The 19,481-nt window shown below is 38.6% G+C and overlaps 1 protein-coding gene across 7 annotated transcripts in view; it reads left to right on the top strand.

Moving 5' to 3' along the window:
* LOC139626197 (contactin-associated protein-like 4) overlaps positions 1 to 19,481 on the top strand; it is a 103,951-nt gene that overhangs the window by 8,621 nt on the left and 75,849 nt on the right. For 6 of the 7 annotated variants that reach the window (XM_071486469.1, XM_071486464.1, XM_071486465.1 and 3 more), the window contains one exon: positions 14,222 to 14,332. In XM_071486469.1, the coding sequence (XP_071342570.1) occupies positions 14,222 to 14,332 (111 nt within the window). Of the gene's footprint in view, positions 1 to 3,171; positions 5,269 to 14,221; positions 14,333 to 19,481 lie in introns of those variants that run through there. The other variant, XM_071486470.1, reaches the window with a different exon arrangement.

The following is a 19,481-nucleotide window of genomic DNA, read 5'->3' on the forward strand; positions in this document are numbered from 1 at the left end:
AAGGCTGAGTCCCCAGTGGATGTCTGCCTCCCCAAAAACAGAGCCATTCGTCAAACGGCTCTGTCATTATATCAGATGACTTGTTATTGGTCCAAGAATCAGCCACATTCTGCTGAGGTCACTATTCATTGTCACTCATGGAGGCTGTGGGCATCAGCTGCCAGCGGAAACAGCCTGTGTGTTAATGTGGAATGATGTGTTTAAACATATTATGCACCTGTGGTCACCTGTCAGTGTTTCAGTATTTCAATCTATAGCCAATTTATAAAAACCTTTGATAACTGAGTGATGAATCCCTTAGAAATATCTTTTCTGGTACATTTAGAATAAGTGGGTAGTTCAAAAGTATTGATGATGGAAAGAAAAATACAGATAGATGTGCATATTTGTTTAAACTGAACATACTGCACATTAACTTCAAGACTATTGTAAAAGATGATGACAGAAGTTGTCATTGGTGTCACTGAAGTGAAAAAGCATGTTAAGGACTTATCACTCATGTCGCTTTAAAAGTTTAGATTCAGTGATCAGAAAGCTCAAAATCTACATTTCCAAGTTAAATGGTTAAAATCCCTCTGCTGACAAAGGTCATGTGATATAATCAAAAGTTCGAGAGCAGCTACTAAATGGATCATGAGGCGAAACTGTTCTCACAACTGCTCAATAACAAAGGTCAAGAAAAAGACTTTGATCCTCATCGCTACAAATGTTTTTTTTTTTAACCATGTGATCCCTACAGTTACTTTAGAGGGAGAGACGAAAGACCTCAGCCTACAGACACTGATGATTGATTGACAGGTGGTGGTTTAGGCCAGTGTTTCTTAAACTTTTTCAGACCAAGAACCACTCGCCTGTTGTCTGTTGTGACAGAGGTTTCATTTGATTGTTAATGATCTTACCCATTGTCTGTGTTTGATGGTTAATAGGCTGTTGATGATTTGTGAAATTTAGCACAATCCCAGGGCAGGATAACTGTGAGCTTCGTCCACATTTCCCCTCAAATTTCACGCTGATCATTTTTGACTTAAAATTTAAAACATGAACTATAGACTGGTGAAGCAATGTGAGTTACAGGGAACTTTAACACCACCGTCAATCAACCAATTCAAGTAATAATGTTTGAATTTACATTGGAGTGGATTTAATATCGAAAACAACACAAAGGCTACACTACTTGTTAGCAGGCTCTGTGGTCACTCAGACAGTTTGAGAAGCGCAAAATTTAAAAGATGACATTTTAACAAATTTACTCACTGATCAAACTGCTTTCGAGTATGATTTTAAATCTGCATTAATAGTTTTTTTTGGGGTTGTACACACAACATTGATACAACCTTATAAATGGGAATCTGAAGAATGTGTTAGCAAACACTTGCCTATTTCCTCCTCCAACAGATTTGGAGTAAAATTACCAATCTGGCCACGTGATGAATGTAAGTCCAATATTCACTTTCTTTTAGCTCTATTTTGGTCCTCACCGACTCTTGAGGGAAATATCTGACTCTCCAACAGCTAAATGGAGACTGTCTGCCCCTGAAGCAAGACTGTAGAGGTCATCTGTCACAAATAGTTACAGCGACCTCTAGCAGCTGTAATTATCATGATGAGAGCAAAGGAGGAAGTCAGGTGATGTTGTACAAAAACTGACATGTCCACGTTAGAAAAAGGTTTGGGGTGTGTATGGGAGAACGGGTTGACAAAACACAGCACGCTGACCCAGGAGAATGCTGTTTGTTTGCCGTTTTAAACCCAAAGTTATTGGTTTTCTGCTGTCATGACCTTTCCATAAGCTTAACTTATTATTGGAACCTTGACAACAAATGCCCACTCTGATTGCCACCTTAGGGGCACTATTTTATGAGATGCTCCTATGGGTTTTATCAGAGGGGAGGGACTAACCATCTGCAGGTTGTTCAGGTTGCTAAATCTGTCCGTCCACCGTTTGATGCTGAGAAGTAGTGCACGGTAGGTTTTCAGAGCTATTTTACTAAAACGTGTGCCTCCTGGCCTGCAGTGTATTTTTCCTGAGCCCCTTTTCCAAGAACAAAGAAAAACAACCTTGGTTATTATCCAGCTGATTTACAAAGTTTTATATACCAAAGGATTGTAGTACTTTTCTAACTGAGAGACACCACTGTGATCCTTCATCACGAAATGGCCAAAATTACATTTATCATTAAGGAAACAAGTGGTAAAAGCTGACCCCAAGCCAAACATTCAAAAGTGAAACAGAGATAGAGAATTTATAGGACAATAGATCTCTGAGTGTGATGGGGGATAAGAAAGAACAAGAAGAGGAAGGACTCGAAGCGTTGGGAGAAGAGGAGATGGAGAGTGTCCAAAAAAAGAGAAGTTGAGGAGTTTGGTTCTGTGTGGACATTCATTGTAGTTGCCCACCGTCTTTAAGCCATGCACTGACACTCCCAACTCCTTCTCTCATTTCACCCATCACTGGGTTTTCGTGTGTGTGTGTGTGTGTGTGTGTGTGTGTGTGTGTGTGTGTGTGTGTGTGTGTGTGTGTGTGTGTGTGTGTGTGATGTCAGATTCGTTTGCCTGACTCCCCTCATCTCACCTTCACACGGCTGCAGCTCTGTGGTGCACAGCAACACAAGTTTTAACAATAAAGTCCTGTCCTTCTGTGTCACAGTCTTACTTCCCTGCCAGTGGGTTGACATTATTGTAAAATGGTTTTTCAACACAATTACCTTTTCTTAGAAGAGACAACATCTTTTGTGAGAAGGTTTGAGCACTCTCTATGAAGATATTGTCACTTTCTCCATGACAGTTATAACAAACTATATGCAGAACTAAACTCACCACAGTGTGTCTACAGTCTCTGTTCTCTAAGGTGTTATGATTGTGTCTAATTTTTTCTCATATTCACATTTTAGTGGATGTCATGTTGATGGACTGATCTTCGGTTTGCTGAAAACCACTGTCACGTTTTTTCTGCCAGATGTTTGGTTTTTGCCTTTTCCTCACTGAAACTACAGACATGGCTCCTTTAAAGAGGGTTAATAGCTTTGAAATGTAGTTTATTAGCATATTTTGGGTGGTTGTGACCTCTGAAAACTGGCTATACTTGCACGAATATTGTGTTTAAACATAAACTCCTCTCATGTGTAAGTTCTTACCATTAACAGTATCTGAAATGTTACAAATAAATGAAAATAGATGTTTTTTTAGACCTTCATGTTCAATTGACATCACTATTGCATAACAAAATATGGTCATATCTGTTAGTTATATAAGGAGACTTGAGCTGGAAGACTAATGAGGGTTGCTGTTCTGAGTCTGTAGCTCTTGTGTTGTGTAGCAGGCTGATTTCTGGCTGAGTGTGACTTCAAGCCGTCTGTCATAGAAACTTGCAAATATTTGTCTATTTGTATGAAAACAAGCTCTTTCTCAGAGAATTAATGGTCTTCATACAAATTAATGCAGTACTAGAGGGTGCCATCATATAAACTCTCTTTTGGTTTGTGATGTATTTATTTTCTGCCTCAAATGAGAAGAAATGAGGCCAAGTGATTTTCAGAGAAGATATGTACGCTGTAGCAGGAAAAAAGTCAAATAGCTCTTAGTTAACATAAAAAAATAATACTTACAAAAAGTGGGAGGGGGCTTGAATGAAACAGAGGAATCCTCCGGCAATGAGGCGATGATACAGGTCAATGTTATGACTTTGTTTTCCCGGGACATGGTATTTTAAATGTCGCTCTGGCATGGTCAACATTTTTAAATACTAAAATACCCATGAGCCTTAGCTGCTGTTGCCTTGGAGAAGAAGCCCGTTCGAGGCTAGAGCGCTAGCTAATTGAAAATGCTTAATTGTTGCAGTTACAGAATTCAACCAAAGTTCAGGGTGCGAACTGTGGGGGAGGCATGGGGAGCTTGGCTTTCATTCATATCAGGCAGAATAACACTGTACTCACCAAGTTAAAGGTACCTTGTAATGATTTTGACCACTAGTAGCGCTGCGGAGCAAAACGTGTCCCTGTTTTGTATGTCTCACGTGCACGGGAGGATGCACGTGTTGTGCTATGCAATAGACATTTCTGACAATGCTTTCACATTATTCCACTCATCTGCAGCCATTAATGCAGCAATGTGCCAGCAAAGGTAATGAAGAAGAAAACCATAAGCTACTAAATGTGGATTTAAAAAATGCAGCTCAAACTGCTAAAAAAATAAAAAAAACTTTGCAAACTAGAATTTTCTGTAAGAATTATTGTTATGCATGTATGTATAGTAATGTATTACTGCAAGCCTTCTGCTTAAAGGGATCGTCACGTCTTAGCATCCTCCTGTACTTTTGCTCCCGTCCCAATCAATTAAACTAAAGATTAACATAAGAATAGTTTTATGTACAGATTATGATAATATACAGTATCTATCTATCTATCACACTGCTATGACCTTCACTGCTTTCAGTTTAAGGACAGACCTAATGTTAGTTAGCTTGAGGAGTGGACTGCTACACAGTGGAAGCGGGCCAAGTAAGTGCCTCTTGAAATAAATAGTAATTATAAACATTAGGACTCTTATTTACCGATTCCATTCTGACCTCCCTCTCTTTATGTGAAGTACCTTTTTGAATTACTCTATTCATGTGCTCACCCCAAACCTGACCTCACTTAACCTCCTCCAGAACCTTATAATGCCTTATCTTTATTTCTGTAGTTTTGGCCATTGCCCCATTTTCTTTTGATCACATTTTACTCATTATAGCAAATGAGAAGGATCCAGTAGACTACCAAAAAAAAAAAGGAAACCCTGAAGTTTCCTTTCCAAGAAGCATTTATCAATGTGGGCTATTATTTAGGATTTGAGAGTTGGTGAGAAGACCTTGGGGAACTGAGTAGTTTTTCAGCTGCAGGATGTCACCTGAGGACTCTCTGTCCTTCACAAATATATAACAAAAACAGGAGCATGTAAACACAATATTTCAACGTGAAACTTCAAACAGAGAGAGGTAATGATGCCTTTTCACAAGAAAGAAACAGTACCTATAAAAAGAAATACACATTTGTTACAAATAAAAGAAAAAAACCAAACTTTAGCATCAGTCTGCATTAGTAAACCCCATCACTGGTGTAGCCAACTGGTTTTAGAGGCTCCGTAACAAGTAAATGCAGATCACCTGTGTGTCATCAGGGGTTTCAGCTGATTGCAGTATTACAACACCTGTATCTGGAAGCTCCATGTTTTGTGAGTCAGGATCATGGCCTTTACCTCCACAATGAAGACTAAGAAATGCTCTGTGAAAAGGTATTAATTCTTCTCCATATACCAGTGATATTGAAGGCATTGATACTTTTGTGTGAGGAAGATATGACCAGGTCATAGTTTATTGTTCTTAGTTTCATGCTGTATGTTTTGAAAATCAGCTGCTGAAATACTGCACATCCTCTGTTGTGACCACAAGGATTTATTCATGTTAAAGAATGAAGCAGGTAATCAGGAAATGTGAAGATATTCAGTTGAAAAGTTCATGTTGTGACATAATTTCAGTTTATAACTTGATAAATAATAGCAAACAAAGTAGAATGAGGTTATCAATCCTCCATGTCAGCGAAGGGAGGAAGTCGGGGACAATTAAATGTCAAACTTTGACATTGGGGACTGCTGTTTGTCTCCCATGCGCTACTGACTGTCAGTTTTGGTTTCCTTTAATTGTAACCATGGTCCTTCTTGCATCATACTTCTATACAATGTCATTTTGTCATATAATTTGGAGGACAGCACAAACCTTTTTTTGTTTTACTGAAAAAGAAGGAAATGCTTTGCTTGATCATTAAAATCTCTTGGAAACTTGAGTTCTTCTCCACCCGTTGGGAAAAGCCAGCTCTAAAACTTTGAGAGGCAAAAAAGGAGGAAGTGAATAATAATTTTATAAATAAATTTTATTTTAGTTAACCTTTTTTTTTGTTTGATTTAATGTCCCCCCCAGTGAGAAGTATGCCATTCAATGTCTTGTCCCTATTTTGAAATGCAAATATGAACCATTATGACATTCTCATCATGCCTCCATTAGTAGAAATGATGTAACCTGCAGCAATTGTCCCAAATCTGCATAAGACTGACTAATTCAATTTTGTATGGTATTTGAATTTTTTTTTCTCATTGCTAATGTGTTTAGTCATTTTTTTTATTTTTTATTTTTGTTGCTCTCTCTCTCTCTCTCTCTCTCTCTCTCTCTCTCTCTCTCTCTCTCTCTCTCTCTCTCTCTCTCTCTCTCTCTCTCTCTCTCTCTCTCTCTCTCTCTCTCTCTCTCTGTGTGTGTGTTAATGTGATGAGGGTTAAACCTCACAGACTTAAGATAAATGTTTTAATTGCCACTCCGTTGCATTTCATTTTTCTTTTGATCATTTAATTCTGCTGATTAGTCTGCCTCCTGTGGAGCCACATATTAATGTAGTTGGCTCGGAAGAAATTACAGCATTGTTTTCATACGGCTTCACAGAGGAAAAAAGTAGTTAATTATGTTGCAGAGAACAGTTTATCTAGGAGTGTGCTCTAAATGTAATTTTCCAACAAGGGAGGTCTTGGATGGTGAGAGTCAGCAGAATTACCGGCGTGCCTGGTGTGTCACCAACACACAGATGAACAAACATTTCTCTGGTTGTTAGCAGTCAGCCTGGCAGCAGAGCGTCTCAGCTAAGCTGTCAGACTGCTGGGTTCCCGTCTGCAGGCACAGGATTCAAACTGCTTTAACAGTCAAACTATTACTTTGACTATACACAGCCACGAAATGATGATGATGATGATTATGGACCTCTCCACAAAATACTTTAAGATGACAACTTTGAGAAGGACATGAAAGAACTGGAGAAGTGAATTTACTTATGAGGACTTTGTGAAAATAGCAGCTCTCCTGTAGTTAAATGTAAACATAATTAGTTTTTTTTTTGTTTGTTTTTAAATAGAGATAACTGTGCTTCTGGCTCTGTGAAGCTTCACTACCTTTTGTAAAGAAATCATATTGTTAGGCCTCCATTTTAAAAAAAGGCCTACATAAAAGCTGAATTCCAAATTGTGCCTTAAGGGATGTTGGTCTGTCAGTCAGTTCACCACTTCGGTTCATATTGAAATATCTCAACTAATTTTGGGAAGCATTGCCAGGAAATTTTGTACAGACATTCATGGTACCCAGAGAATAATTCCCAAGGACTTTGGTGATCACGTGACTTTATCTAGTATTTGTGGTTTAGAAGGTAACGTTTTATCAACTATTGGATGAATTGTTATGTAATTTGCTCTATCAATTCATGCCTACAAAAATATGCATCCCTGCAGCACTCTATAAGCCACCCTTAGTAAAAGTGGCGTCAAAATATAGGTCTTTATCACAATATCATGTTGTGAGCAAGGTGTTGAGATGTGCATGGCAGTAATAATTTATCTGTGAAAATAGTATTAAGCAGACAAGTCAACTTATCCAATCAATTGAGATTTTCTGATAGCAGGGATGCAGAGGTTTGGGTCAGTAAAGTTGTAAAAATTAACTGAAGAGATCCAAGAAACATAATTCATTTATTCTGAACATTAAGTATAATATTAATGTTACAGGTCGTCAGTTCTGCACAGTTTTCACCACCATCAGTGTTTTCATAAATGCAAAGACACAAAGTGCAGCTGAGGCTGAATTAAATCTCATTTGTTTTAAAGGTGTTTGGTCATAAACCAGAGAGTTGGACAAACTGAATTTTGACCTGATAATGATACTAACTGGAGAATTAAGGGTTTACCAAAGTCATTAGGTTTCATTCAAGAGATGTGTGAATATTGTGTATTTCACTTGTTGCTGAGTTTTTTCAATCAGGACCAAAGTGTTGGACCAACCAACAATGAGAGTTACACTTTTTTATAGATTTTTTTTTTTTTTTTTTTTTTTTTGTGAGTCACGCTGACACAGAGATGACAAGACTGCATATACAGCACATTGTGACAGTGTGAGGTCATACATGTGACATGTCACACAGACATCTTCTGTCCCAACACAGTTGTCTGCAAGAGACAAATTTATGTCAGCCGGCCAGGCTGAGACTGTGCTCACTGCTCAACACTTGTTAGTCCAGCCTCAGAAAATCAGTCTAATGTTCATGCACAATTGTTTTATCTGCATCACATAATTTGCTCATCATTAGACAAAACAGCAAACAGACTTAGCTTAATGATAATTCATGTTCTCATTTACAGTTTATCCACAGTCTGAACATATTTCTAGCTTTTCTTTTTCTGTTCTAGTCATGTGGTGATATTGTTTACGTTTCACCTTAAACTTTTGGATGTTGCTGTAACTGAACTCACTGGCGTGTATCACCATTTCCTCATTTCACATTAAGTACTTTTTTCATTGTTCTGACTGGGCTATAATTAGAAACTTTTCCTCTTTCACATGAATGAGCTCATAACCGGATAGTTAAACCCCGGTAAACTGAGCCAGTTAACCAGGTTAATAGTACAGACAGACAAAACAGACAATGTTAAGTTAAGCTTCAAAACAAAAAGATATCCTGAGTATGTTGAACTTGCTTTGTAGTACAGGCCTCAGACAGAATCTGTACTTGCTTGAATGTAAGTTGATTTTCATATTTTGACATTTAGTTTGATAGTGCCTGTCAGCGTCTCAAAAATCGCTCTGAGATTTGCAATAAAAAAGAAAAACTGTCTGAAAGTAGGCTGTTATTGTTTATATCCATTATAATTAAACTAACAGAAGCATAAGTCTGAATCCAAATCCTTAAGGATATGTGTGCAGGTAAAAGTAATAAAACTGAGTTAGACTGTTAGAAATGATTTTTGATTAGATTTTTCCTCGAAGTTTGAAAAGTAGTTTAGTGTCAGTGGAGGTTTGTGCACCTTTTAGTTTCCAGCAGTTTCTTTAGTTAAACAGTCACACAGTGCAGGAAGCAGATAAACCGTCCTCTACAGGCACCTCTCCGGTGAAGAGTGAGAAGTTTTGTAAAGACTCAAACAAACATACAAAAAACAAGCACAGCTGTTTTCCACTCGACGGCGGCTGTTAGTGCCCTGAAGCACAATCGAGTATCTTAGGGCTTCGTTTTCCTACTCACTCTGAGAGAGGGAGGTGGGGTGTGGGGGGCTGATCAACATGTCGACTCTGTGACTGTCTGGGACACTTATATTGTGCTGAACTCTTTTACCTTTAGTTTTCTGAAGTGATGGATGGTACTCATCAGTATTCAGCATCTCTGGATCTGTTATCATCTCCCTGGGCACAAAGTTATTTCAGTAAGATGGTGCACTGGATGATATACTGCAGATGTCTTACTCTCTCTGTCTCTCCTGTGACCCTGTTCCCAAAACACACAGACCATGTCACAGGTTGTCATTTGTCTCACATTTATTATTGCCTGTTGTACACACTGAGCATGTCGTACAAACAGAAGACGACGACAAGGTACAGTGGCAGGGATGTGTTGATCAGGGGCCGTGGTGGAAGAAGTACTCAGATCCTTTACGTGTTGTCCAGTTGTACAGTTACAAAATACTCCATTACAAGTTAAAGTCCTGCATTCGAACTACTTTAGAAAAAACACAAATATTATCAGCAAAATGCAGCAAAAGTGACTGATACATTATTCGATTTAAATACTGCTGTAAAAACATTTAAACAGCATGTTATTGCTGGTTGAGGCAGAGTTAGTTTTAACTACATTATCTATAGTTTGGTAATTAGAGAAAAGCAAAGTTCTGTTACACAAATCAATATACATTTTCAAACTTTTTTCTAATACTTAACTTTATTGTGAAAATTTTAATTATTTTTTAAATGAAAGCATCTTAGATGTTTAGTCATTTAGCAGACGCTTTTATCCAAAGCGACTTACAGAAGGGGAGGATAGGGCCACGCGGCACGGGATTCAAACCGGGGCCGTCTGCAGGGAGGACTATAGCCTCAACACATGGGGCGGGTGCTCTACCCACTGAGCTAAACACTGCTAAACACTGTTTAGAAGAAGTTGCTCCTCTGCCAACAACGTATTGACATCTGTGACTATTGACCCAAACCACACGGTTTTACTTGTCAAGTGTCAAAATGTTTGGAAACCACTGATTTAATCTTTAACAATGTAAAAAAAACTGTATTTTAGGAGCTATTTTTATTCATAATCATTAAAAAATGTATAATCTTAATCTAAAGAATTTTACTAGTAACCAGTAACTAAAACTATCAGATACATTTTTTGCCGTAAAGAGTACAGTATTTCATGGTATAGTAGAGTAGTATAAAGTACCATAAAATGGAAATATCCAAGTAAAGTACTCAAATTTTACTTAATGATTAATAAAGTATGATAAAATAGAAAACCAAAGGGAAACCTGAAATTCTGGGTATGGAATCAGTCATATTGACATTTATGTGAATGATATAGCAATAAATGAGATTGCTGTTTATTTACATTTTTATATTTAGTGGTCCTTAACACACAATATGTCCTGCAAGCTGAAACAAACCATCTAAAGTGGTGAACTTGAGGCCAGTTGAGATGTGATGACGTGACAATAGCAGACCTTCCTAGCTTTTTAAAAAAGTGATTATGAAGAAACATTAGAGGTTTAACAGAGCTTCATAGTTTAGGTGAGATGAGATGGTTCCATTAGGTCAGTATGCCAGTATTTTATTGGCGTTTAGCTTCCTTCTGCTGTCAGTCTATGAAGCTGTCAAAGATTCAGCAAAGGAAGTGTGCATTCGCTGTAGCTTTGTATATCAACGTATCAGTGTCTGCCCCGGTCAGTGGCTGGAAGTCCAGTTTACCTTTTTCTCATGGTCACATTTCAAATGTCACACCTCCTCTGAGGAAAATCAGCCTCACCTCTTCAAACACCTCTGCTTCTTCTGTACAGCTTTTCTTGCCAAGGCTATGCCCTCACAACCCATTATCCTGAGGTTTTACAGTGCTCATTTCACCTCTCTAAACAAATTCAACTGTATTTTGCAGGTTGTGCGCTGCTAGTATCCACAGCTTGCTCTGTGTTTCTCTCTGCTTCAGGCCATGCTGGATGGTATTAGGATCCCTAAGATCTTCACATTACTGGAGAGGAAAAATTTAAGTTTGATGCTTTTTCATATTTGTTGCATTGAGATCCAAATAACCACCTCAAAAGTAGCTTGTTGGATAAAATTTTGTGAGCTTGGCATCCTGTAAAGATGAAAGTTGTCTGAACAACCATAGCTACACACAGCAGGCCCATCAAGCTTTGGGCCACATGTTAAGGTGAAGTGAACAGAGCTGTCATGACAGAGATACCTTGCATTTAAAGGGTTTGAAGCCTCTCCAAAGACACAAGAGCATAAGTATAAGGAATAGGTAGAAGAGTGTGTTTATCTGCTCTAATGTAAGATATAATCGCTAGTACATTTATCTAACTAGCTAACATTTGTGACTCAGCGTTATTCCTAAGGCCAAGGCACATTTCATAATATATCTTCTAACTCTTGGCTAATTCAGTGGAGCCAAGTTTTTGTATCAGGCTGTAAATATGTTTATTTCTTCTGTGAAGTTGGGCATTTTAACATGGGAGTCTATGGGGAGTGATTTGCATTTGGAGCCAGCCACAATTGGCTATTCAGAAACGTTTTGGCACTTCTGTGTCTTCCTTTTTCAGCCTTGTAGGTTGCTTCCTGTCTGCAAGCAACAGTTGCAATTCAGCTGGAAATAGACAATTGCTAGATAAAAATGAGAAGCCTGTTTTTATTTACGTCTGTCTGAAATCAAGCCATTATTCAAAAATACCAGGAATTTCAAATGAATAATTTGCACCCATGATAAGGGTAGAGATCTGTGCAAGAATGGAAGGCTTGACAGCTGTAATAACACTAATTACAAACAATGAATTGACAGTTTTTAAGCTCACAAAAGTATTTTTCTGCATTTTTCAGAAATAGGAAATGTAGACATGTTTTGTCCGTTTTTTTTTTTTTTTTTTTTTTTTTTTTTTTCTGTGTTCATCTTGTAAATGACTTTGCCAGCATTGCCGTCTGTCAAAGCAACATCAGTGTCAGAACAGGGTTTACAAAGCTGTAAATCCTTGAGGTCTGGTTGGGTTGTTTTCTGCATTTTCTTTATATTACATGCAAACTGTGCAGCACCTTACTTGGAGGAGTATTGCATTTAAGGCATCTTATTGTGCATAAATGAAATTAACAGATAATAGAGTTTGGAAAATTATGAACTGTGAGAACATTTTTCACTTTTTCACTTTGACACATGGATGTTCTAATTAACAAACACAGTATGGGAGAGCTGAAGAGCATTTGGTGAGAGATAAACAATACCACAGCTTGGGACCTTCTATGCTTCAGAAATACTCTTGGAAATGGCATAAAGTGTGGATTGATATGAAAAGCCAAGTTTCCTGCAGATTCCTTTTCTGCCTGACGATGCAATAAATGACCTCAGTTTGAATGGAAATACACAAATAAACTCTGAAGTGCCTGAAAAGTGGAGAGGAGTTAGACTGGGTTAGACCTAGGTGGGTATGACAGGCTTTTCAAAACTGTCAGCAGCCTGTGGTTTATAGTCTCAGGTAATGAAAATACCTCTGTGCTTGAAATGAAGTACAATAATGTTGACAAAGTAATCTCATCTGAAGCCTTGTTGTCAGAGGAGGGAGACAGGACTCAGGACCCCTGAATGGATTGTGAATAATCTGAACTGGCTCTCCTCTCAGTGCTGGAAAACAACATCCATGTAAAGAATGATTTAGACTACGCTTACAGAGTTATCAGAAAAACACCCTAACTTTTTTAATTAATTATCATCAGGTGTTTTGGCAAAAACTGCTTCCCTATGGATAAATTACAAATTTATTCTCAGCTTCTGTTTTATAACGGCTTTTGTCAGCAGGAGAATGACTCTCACTTCAATTTCTTGTTAAAATTCAGCCCGGCAGACACTGACTGACACAGTCAATTTGAGTTTTCCACTAGACAGGTGGCAATCCCATAATCATGTATAGCACCTGACTCTGTATTTTTGTAGTTTTTCCATTAAGGAGTAGCCCTTACATCAATACAGACATATCACTTGATATGAACTCATCACAAGTTTGTGTGTAAATGTATTTAAAAGTTAAAGCAAAGAGAAAGAAAGTTTGCAGAAGAAACTTAATACATAGGTGTTTGTGCAGTGTCTCACTTGTAGCTTGTGTCATTACATCAATCAGAGACATGTAAAAGTTATTAATGCAAGTCTGAGATTACATCTACATTAAATCGTCTAAATTTAAGAACACGTCTTTCATGTGAAAATGTGTATCTGCATTAGTGTTTCTGGGTCGTTTTTGTAGCGATCTCTGTCCACAGTGAGACACCTAAACAACACAGAAACGGCTGAATCTCTTCCTCTTCGCCGTCTTTTCACACAGCAAACAGCAAAACTGCGTCACAGCCAACAGCTGGTGAGGACTCGGACACACAGCTGAACAAATCTTTGTTTCTTGGTCTGAAATGCAGGTTAATAATTGTCGCCATACAGAATCAACACTTTATGAAGTGTACAATAACATATTACAGTTACTACTCTTTACTTCTTTTAAGCAAAACCACGACCTCTCCCTAAACTTAAATATGATGTTTTTGTGCCTAAGCCTAACCAAACCTTTACCATAGCATTGCCACAACATAAGAGTGTTAATTATTTTTCAACGGTGCTCTTATGGGTGGTGTCAGACTGGAGGGACAAATGACCCAGGCTACAGCATCTGGTATTTCAGTTTAGAGGACTTGCTGATACTGATAAATATACTGGCTGTGTTCTATGTGGGTACATATGTCAAAGTCATCTGTAACCTATACAATGAAACGGTGATATCCCTTTACTGATACTCACTGTCCACGAGTCACGATTCAGAGTTAACTTGTGCTTGGATTAGAACCCCATGTCTTGTCCTTGACATTCATAAACAGAGTTTTTGAGGCATGAAAAGGTTTCCACTGATGTGTCTGCTTCCTTTTCTTCTGGAGTTAAATCGACTTTTTCCTGCTGCTGCAACTGTCGCGACCTGCAATCATCTCAAAAAAAGCTTTAAGTTTAACCTTTTAATTAGAAGAAAATATCTGGATTTTCACTGCTTTTCACCAACACTGCAGCAAGATACCACACTATAATATACTGGTCTTTTGGTTCCATAAAAATGCACTTGATTCTTAACTCTTATCCCTGTCTTTTTTTGCTTTGTGACTGGGTAACAGAGGTATGTGACAGCCCACTGGTGTTCAATTTGCCACCTTCATCCTTCAGAAGCTCGTCCCAGCTGTCCAGCAGCCATGGGCCGGTCTTTGCTAAGGTCAACAGGAGAGAAGGTAAGAAATCACCACTGCTATTGTCCATTGTCCAACTTAAATGTTCTACTACTTGCAATGACAGCACATTTCAAGACAGATTTACACCTAGGACATTGTCATAAATAATAAGTGTTTGGTGTTCTGGTCCAGGTATTGACTGTGGTGCATGACTAGGCTTCATTTATTTGGCACAGAACTTTTCACACAGGGACAACCAAGTGTTTTAACCCCCTGACTTTAGAGTTCATTGCCCCGACTGTTACTCAAACCCTTCAACATAATGTCCTCTTAGTGGGTGAAGGAGATGGAGGTAGATTTTCATTTAAAATATACTCCTCAAGTCTTTTTTCCAGGAGTCCATTATTGGGTTAAAACCAGTACTGCAAAAACATTGTTTTATTATGAATTGCATCCAGTCATTACATCCAACTCAAATATCCTCGTCACGGAAGCGTTAAGACAAAGGACATCGTTTAATTTGTCTAATCCTCACAGTTCTTAAGGTGTGGTTGAAAAGCAAACAGGGATGGTTTTATGACCTGGAGCTATTTGTGCAAAAGAGGCTCCTGTTAGCTCAAGCTCCCTGGTTAATGCTCTTCTCCACCTTTTCCCTTGCAGCAGTGACCTTTTCCATTTTTCAGAGTTGTGTTTAAAAGCATGAACAGTGAAGGGTTTGGAGTGCAGGCTATCCATAAAAAGTTTTCTCGTGCAGCTTTAAACGTTAAGCACTTGGTCAGTCGTCGACATCAGCTGTCGAGAAGCACCTTCAGGCCAGTGAAATGCTGGGAACAGACTGATGTCCCTCGACTGCACAGCATCTCCCTCTTTTTTTACTGAGACTTTTTCTGTGGGCTGCAGTGGTGCATTTTCCTCTAAGTGCAGAAAAGAGTCTTTGCTTCTCCACAAGCTGCTGAGCACCAAACATCAAAGGCACACCTCAGCTGGTTTCACCCCGGCTGAGAGATGCCTCTTTGGTCGCTGGGGATAGGAGGAGGGAGCTGTCGATAAAAACAAAAAAGATAGGTAGGTAGGTCGTTAGATAGGACAGCGATTACTGCCAGCTATATGTATTATATATAGAAATGCATCAGAATTATATTAGGCTAGTAGATCAAAACCTCTCCACAGGGCCACCTCTCCTCAGCTGGGGTATAAATCTGATTCGTGATTCACCAACCACAATAAAAATTCAGGAGGGAGCTCTCTGCTGGATGCTGATGCAGAGCTTTATGAAGGGCTATCATGACTTGTTTTTTTTTTTTTTTTTTTGGAGGTTTGTAGATTTCTCCATCATCTGGGATTTCTTTCTCTTTTACTCCTACTATAACAATAATTTGATCAACTCTGAGATAAATTGAAGATGAGCCAGCTGAACGTTGCTTTCTGAGTGAGCTTGATCGTGAAGGCTGTACAGTGTGTCTCTGTAAACACATTTCAACACATTGTGGGAAATTAATATGAGAGAAATTGTTGTTCTCATTTCTTGGCTCTGTAGGCACCACTGAAACAGAGCCAATCACCCAGCTGGGCCAGTTCCTGCAGACTCCAATATATAGTATAAGCATATGTCGTGTCTTTGTGCAGCGTAATTCAGTCAGGAAAAGGTTCAGGATAGATCTAAAATTTTCTCGGGAACCAATTTTCTTGGGAACTAGCAATATGTGTCAGTGGTGAGCAGGGAAAAGAAGAGCTGAAGCTGAAGTTGAAGTGCCCTGTCCATCACAAAGTAGTTACAACAGTCTTCAAAAATATTTTATCTGAAGCCAACTTACCAGCTGCGATGTTGAGGTTACAAAACTCCCACATGCCTCCTTGGCCATCGCCACCACCAGTTAATCTCATCTTGGCTGGTCCAGCCCATATGGGGGCTGGCACTGAAAGGACTGTTCACACACGGTGGCCAGTTAATCCCATTCAGGCATCATGGTGCTTCCTCCACGTCCAGTGTTGTGCTTCTCTGTATAAGTGCTGCTGCATGGCTGCATGCTAAATGGGGCCAACAGCAACGGGAGGAAGAAATGGCCCTGCACTGGTGCAAAGTGGACGATTTAATTAGGTTGGGAAATGCCCTGGCACTAAGAGTCAGTGCTCCGCTCATCCTATTGAAGTCCAAAAAAGATTCTGGGGAGAGGCCAGAGGTAGGGGCCTTGACACGGAGCTCAGCAGGGGCCCTCTAGCAGAAGACTCTGGTTCAGAGGCCAAGGAGGCATGAGCTCAAAGCTGATGGCAGGACAGCTCATTATGTTGTAGAAGTTCAGACCCCAACATAGGACACACATAACACATAAACATTAACTACTCTTCTGGAGCAAAGTAAGACCAGCCCAAGTTAAGCAACTGTATACAACAGTAAAATCTTGCTTTCTATTAAAAGCAGCTTGTAAGTAGAAAGACAAAGCTGCCATTGTTGATCCACATGACTTTCACCAGAGTTTATGGTGCAGAGTATAAGAGCATGGCGTGGAGGATAAGAATAAAAAAAAAAAAAGTCAACTGACACAGTGGTGCAGTGGTTAGCAATGTTGCCTTAGCATATATAGCATTGTTGTCTCCAAATTGCCCATAGGTGTGAAAGTGAACATAAATAGTTGTTTGTCTCAGCCCTGTGATGGTCTGTTCACCTGTCCAGGTTGTGCCCCGTTCTTGTCCATTGTCAGCTGGGATTGGCTCCAGCCCCCTTGTGACCTTTGCTGATGAATAAATTGAGTAGATTGGTGGTCTCTGTCCTGTCCTCAGAACAAGAGTCACATCCTCATCGTCTGCGTATCTACTTTCAGTCAAGAATTGTCAAAATTACTTCAACCAATATTGCTTCTGCAGCACTTCAGAGTATGATACCTGAATGAAGGTGATGCACAGGCTGAAATGAGCATTCACCAATCACTCGTTGTTAGTTTGAGCAGTCACTACCCTCTTGTGCCTAAACTATGTCAATCCTTAAAATACAAAACAATGAGGTCAGTCATGCTAAAAAATCCCCTGCACAGTGGCAACCTGGTTTTCGTGCACATGAAGACACAACATGTGAACACAGCAGGTCAGATCAGATCAGCATCAGGTGCTCTGAATACACGCTGATCAGTGCCACTGACAGCTGTCAGTCGGTGGTCTTCAGGAGCAGGGTGGAGTCAGCTTTTCTCCTCAAACCAGGCAGAAGTGTCTGAGACAACTTTAGAGCAAAAAAGGGTGCGAAATAAGACGCATTAATCAAGCGACTCTATTTATAGTAAAGTGTGGGAGAGCAACTGTCAAGTGATCACATGATTGATCCATCAGAGGTATAGATTGACTCTACATCTAATGTATTGTCCATTCCTTTAAAAAAAATACTGTTTATTATGTTGTATGTTTTTTAATTTTATTAATTCTATTTGTGTGAAATCTCCAGGAATAATGAAGATGTAAATGTATTAATATTGTATAAATATGTAAATTGGGATGAAGTAATAGGAATTAGGCTGAAATGGAAAAATGGAGAATTTATGACCATGCTGATGAAGTGCTGACAATGAAGATGCAAATTAAAAAGATGCCAGATTTATTCTTGTTTGTCTTCAACCATGATAAATACCAACATTTGCTAACATCCTATCACATGCAAATAACAGACTAACACTGCTCTGTTTATTTATATTGCTTCAGCTAATGTTGTTTTATTATATATATATATATATATATATATATATATATATATATATATATATATATATATATATATATATATATAGATAGATATATATATATATATATATATATATATATATATATATAGATAGATATATATATATAGATGGACATGTGATACAGCAGCATTATGACTGTTTCCACTGCTACAGTCCTGTTTTGTCACAGCAAGGCTCAAACTTATTAAAAAAAAAATAATAACTTTTTATTTTTTTATATATATATATATATATATATAAATAAAAAGTTATTATTTTTTTTATTATTGTTATTTTATTGTTATTTTATTATAATATTTTATTTATTTTTTTTTTTTTTTAATAAGTTTGAGCCTTGCTGTGACAAAACAGGACTGTAGCAGTGGAAACAGTCATAATGCTGCTGTATCACATGTCCATCCCAGTGGAAGTCTGCTGGTTTTTCTGGCTATTATCAAACTGAGTCAGTCAACAAACTAATCTCTGACTGTGTTGTCACTGTTACACAGCTAAAGAAAAGTGAGGGGAGGAGGGGGGGGGGGGCATTCCCCACGGGTTTAATTAGGCTGCATACTGTATTTCTGTACAAATTTCCACGAGCAGGGGAATAGAGATGAGTGGCTGAAATATGTAGTGGCCTGTGCGAAATGTTGTGCTGTGTTTCATTGAGCTCACACACACATCTTCATGATCACAATGGCAGCTTGATGGCACAGAATCTGACATCTAGTGAGGATGAAAAGCCCCAGTAGTCCGCTGACTGGATGTGACTGCCAGCATTTTTTTTTTCTTAAATTTTGCCATCCTCTCCCTCGAGTATGACCTTTACTCTTTCTTTTCATCAGTCATCACCTCTTCTCCAGTCCCTGCTCCACCGCTGTCTTGTTGTATGTCTTGTATTGTGTGGTCTGTTGTAATAGTAATTTTAACTTTTGTGCCGCCAAGAAAACATTGAGACAACTTCATTCCCCCTATAGTCAAATGTTAATGAGAGCATTTAACATTTATAGGCAAATGTTAATGGCAGTATTTAACATCTAAACGGTCTCTGTTTTTCAGTGGGCCATACTGATAATTGCACATTAGAAGCTCTGTAATTATGCTGAAATAGGCTTGGAACACTTCATCAGTCCCTAGTAATCATTTTCTGGAAATAGTCATTTAGATTTGAAAAGGGGATTTAAACATAAGCAGGGGGCTGTAGGTTGGAGTAAACTACGAGGAGGGAACCATAGAATCAGGTATTGATCATTGTGTGGATGTTTATGTGCCACCTCTGCCTCTCCAGGGGCTTAAACACCTTATCTGGTTAAATTCCACCATTCCTGCACCAAAATCCTCTTAATCTGAGGTAGCGACTCTCTCTATAAATATAATTATATGGGTAAATATTGTCTGATTCCTTGACAAAATGCAGCTAAAAGCTTCTCACCTTAGCCTTCTTTCTATATTCCCTCTACATCCCTCACTCAGTTTACTGAAAATAGCACGAGTCATTAATCCAT

Source organism: Trachinotus anak, unplaced genomic scaffold (assembly GCF_046630095.1).
Source record: "Trachinotus anak isolate AG129_WGS33_773 ecotype Australia unplaced genomic scaffold, CSIRO_AGI_Tana_v1 ptg000010l, whole genome shotgun sequence".
NCBI classification, from domain to species: domain Eukaryota; kingdom Metazoa; phylum Chordata; class Actinopteri; order Carangiformes; family Carangidae; genus Trachinotus; species Trachinotus anak.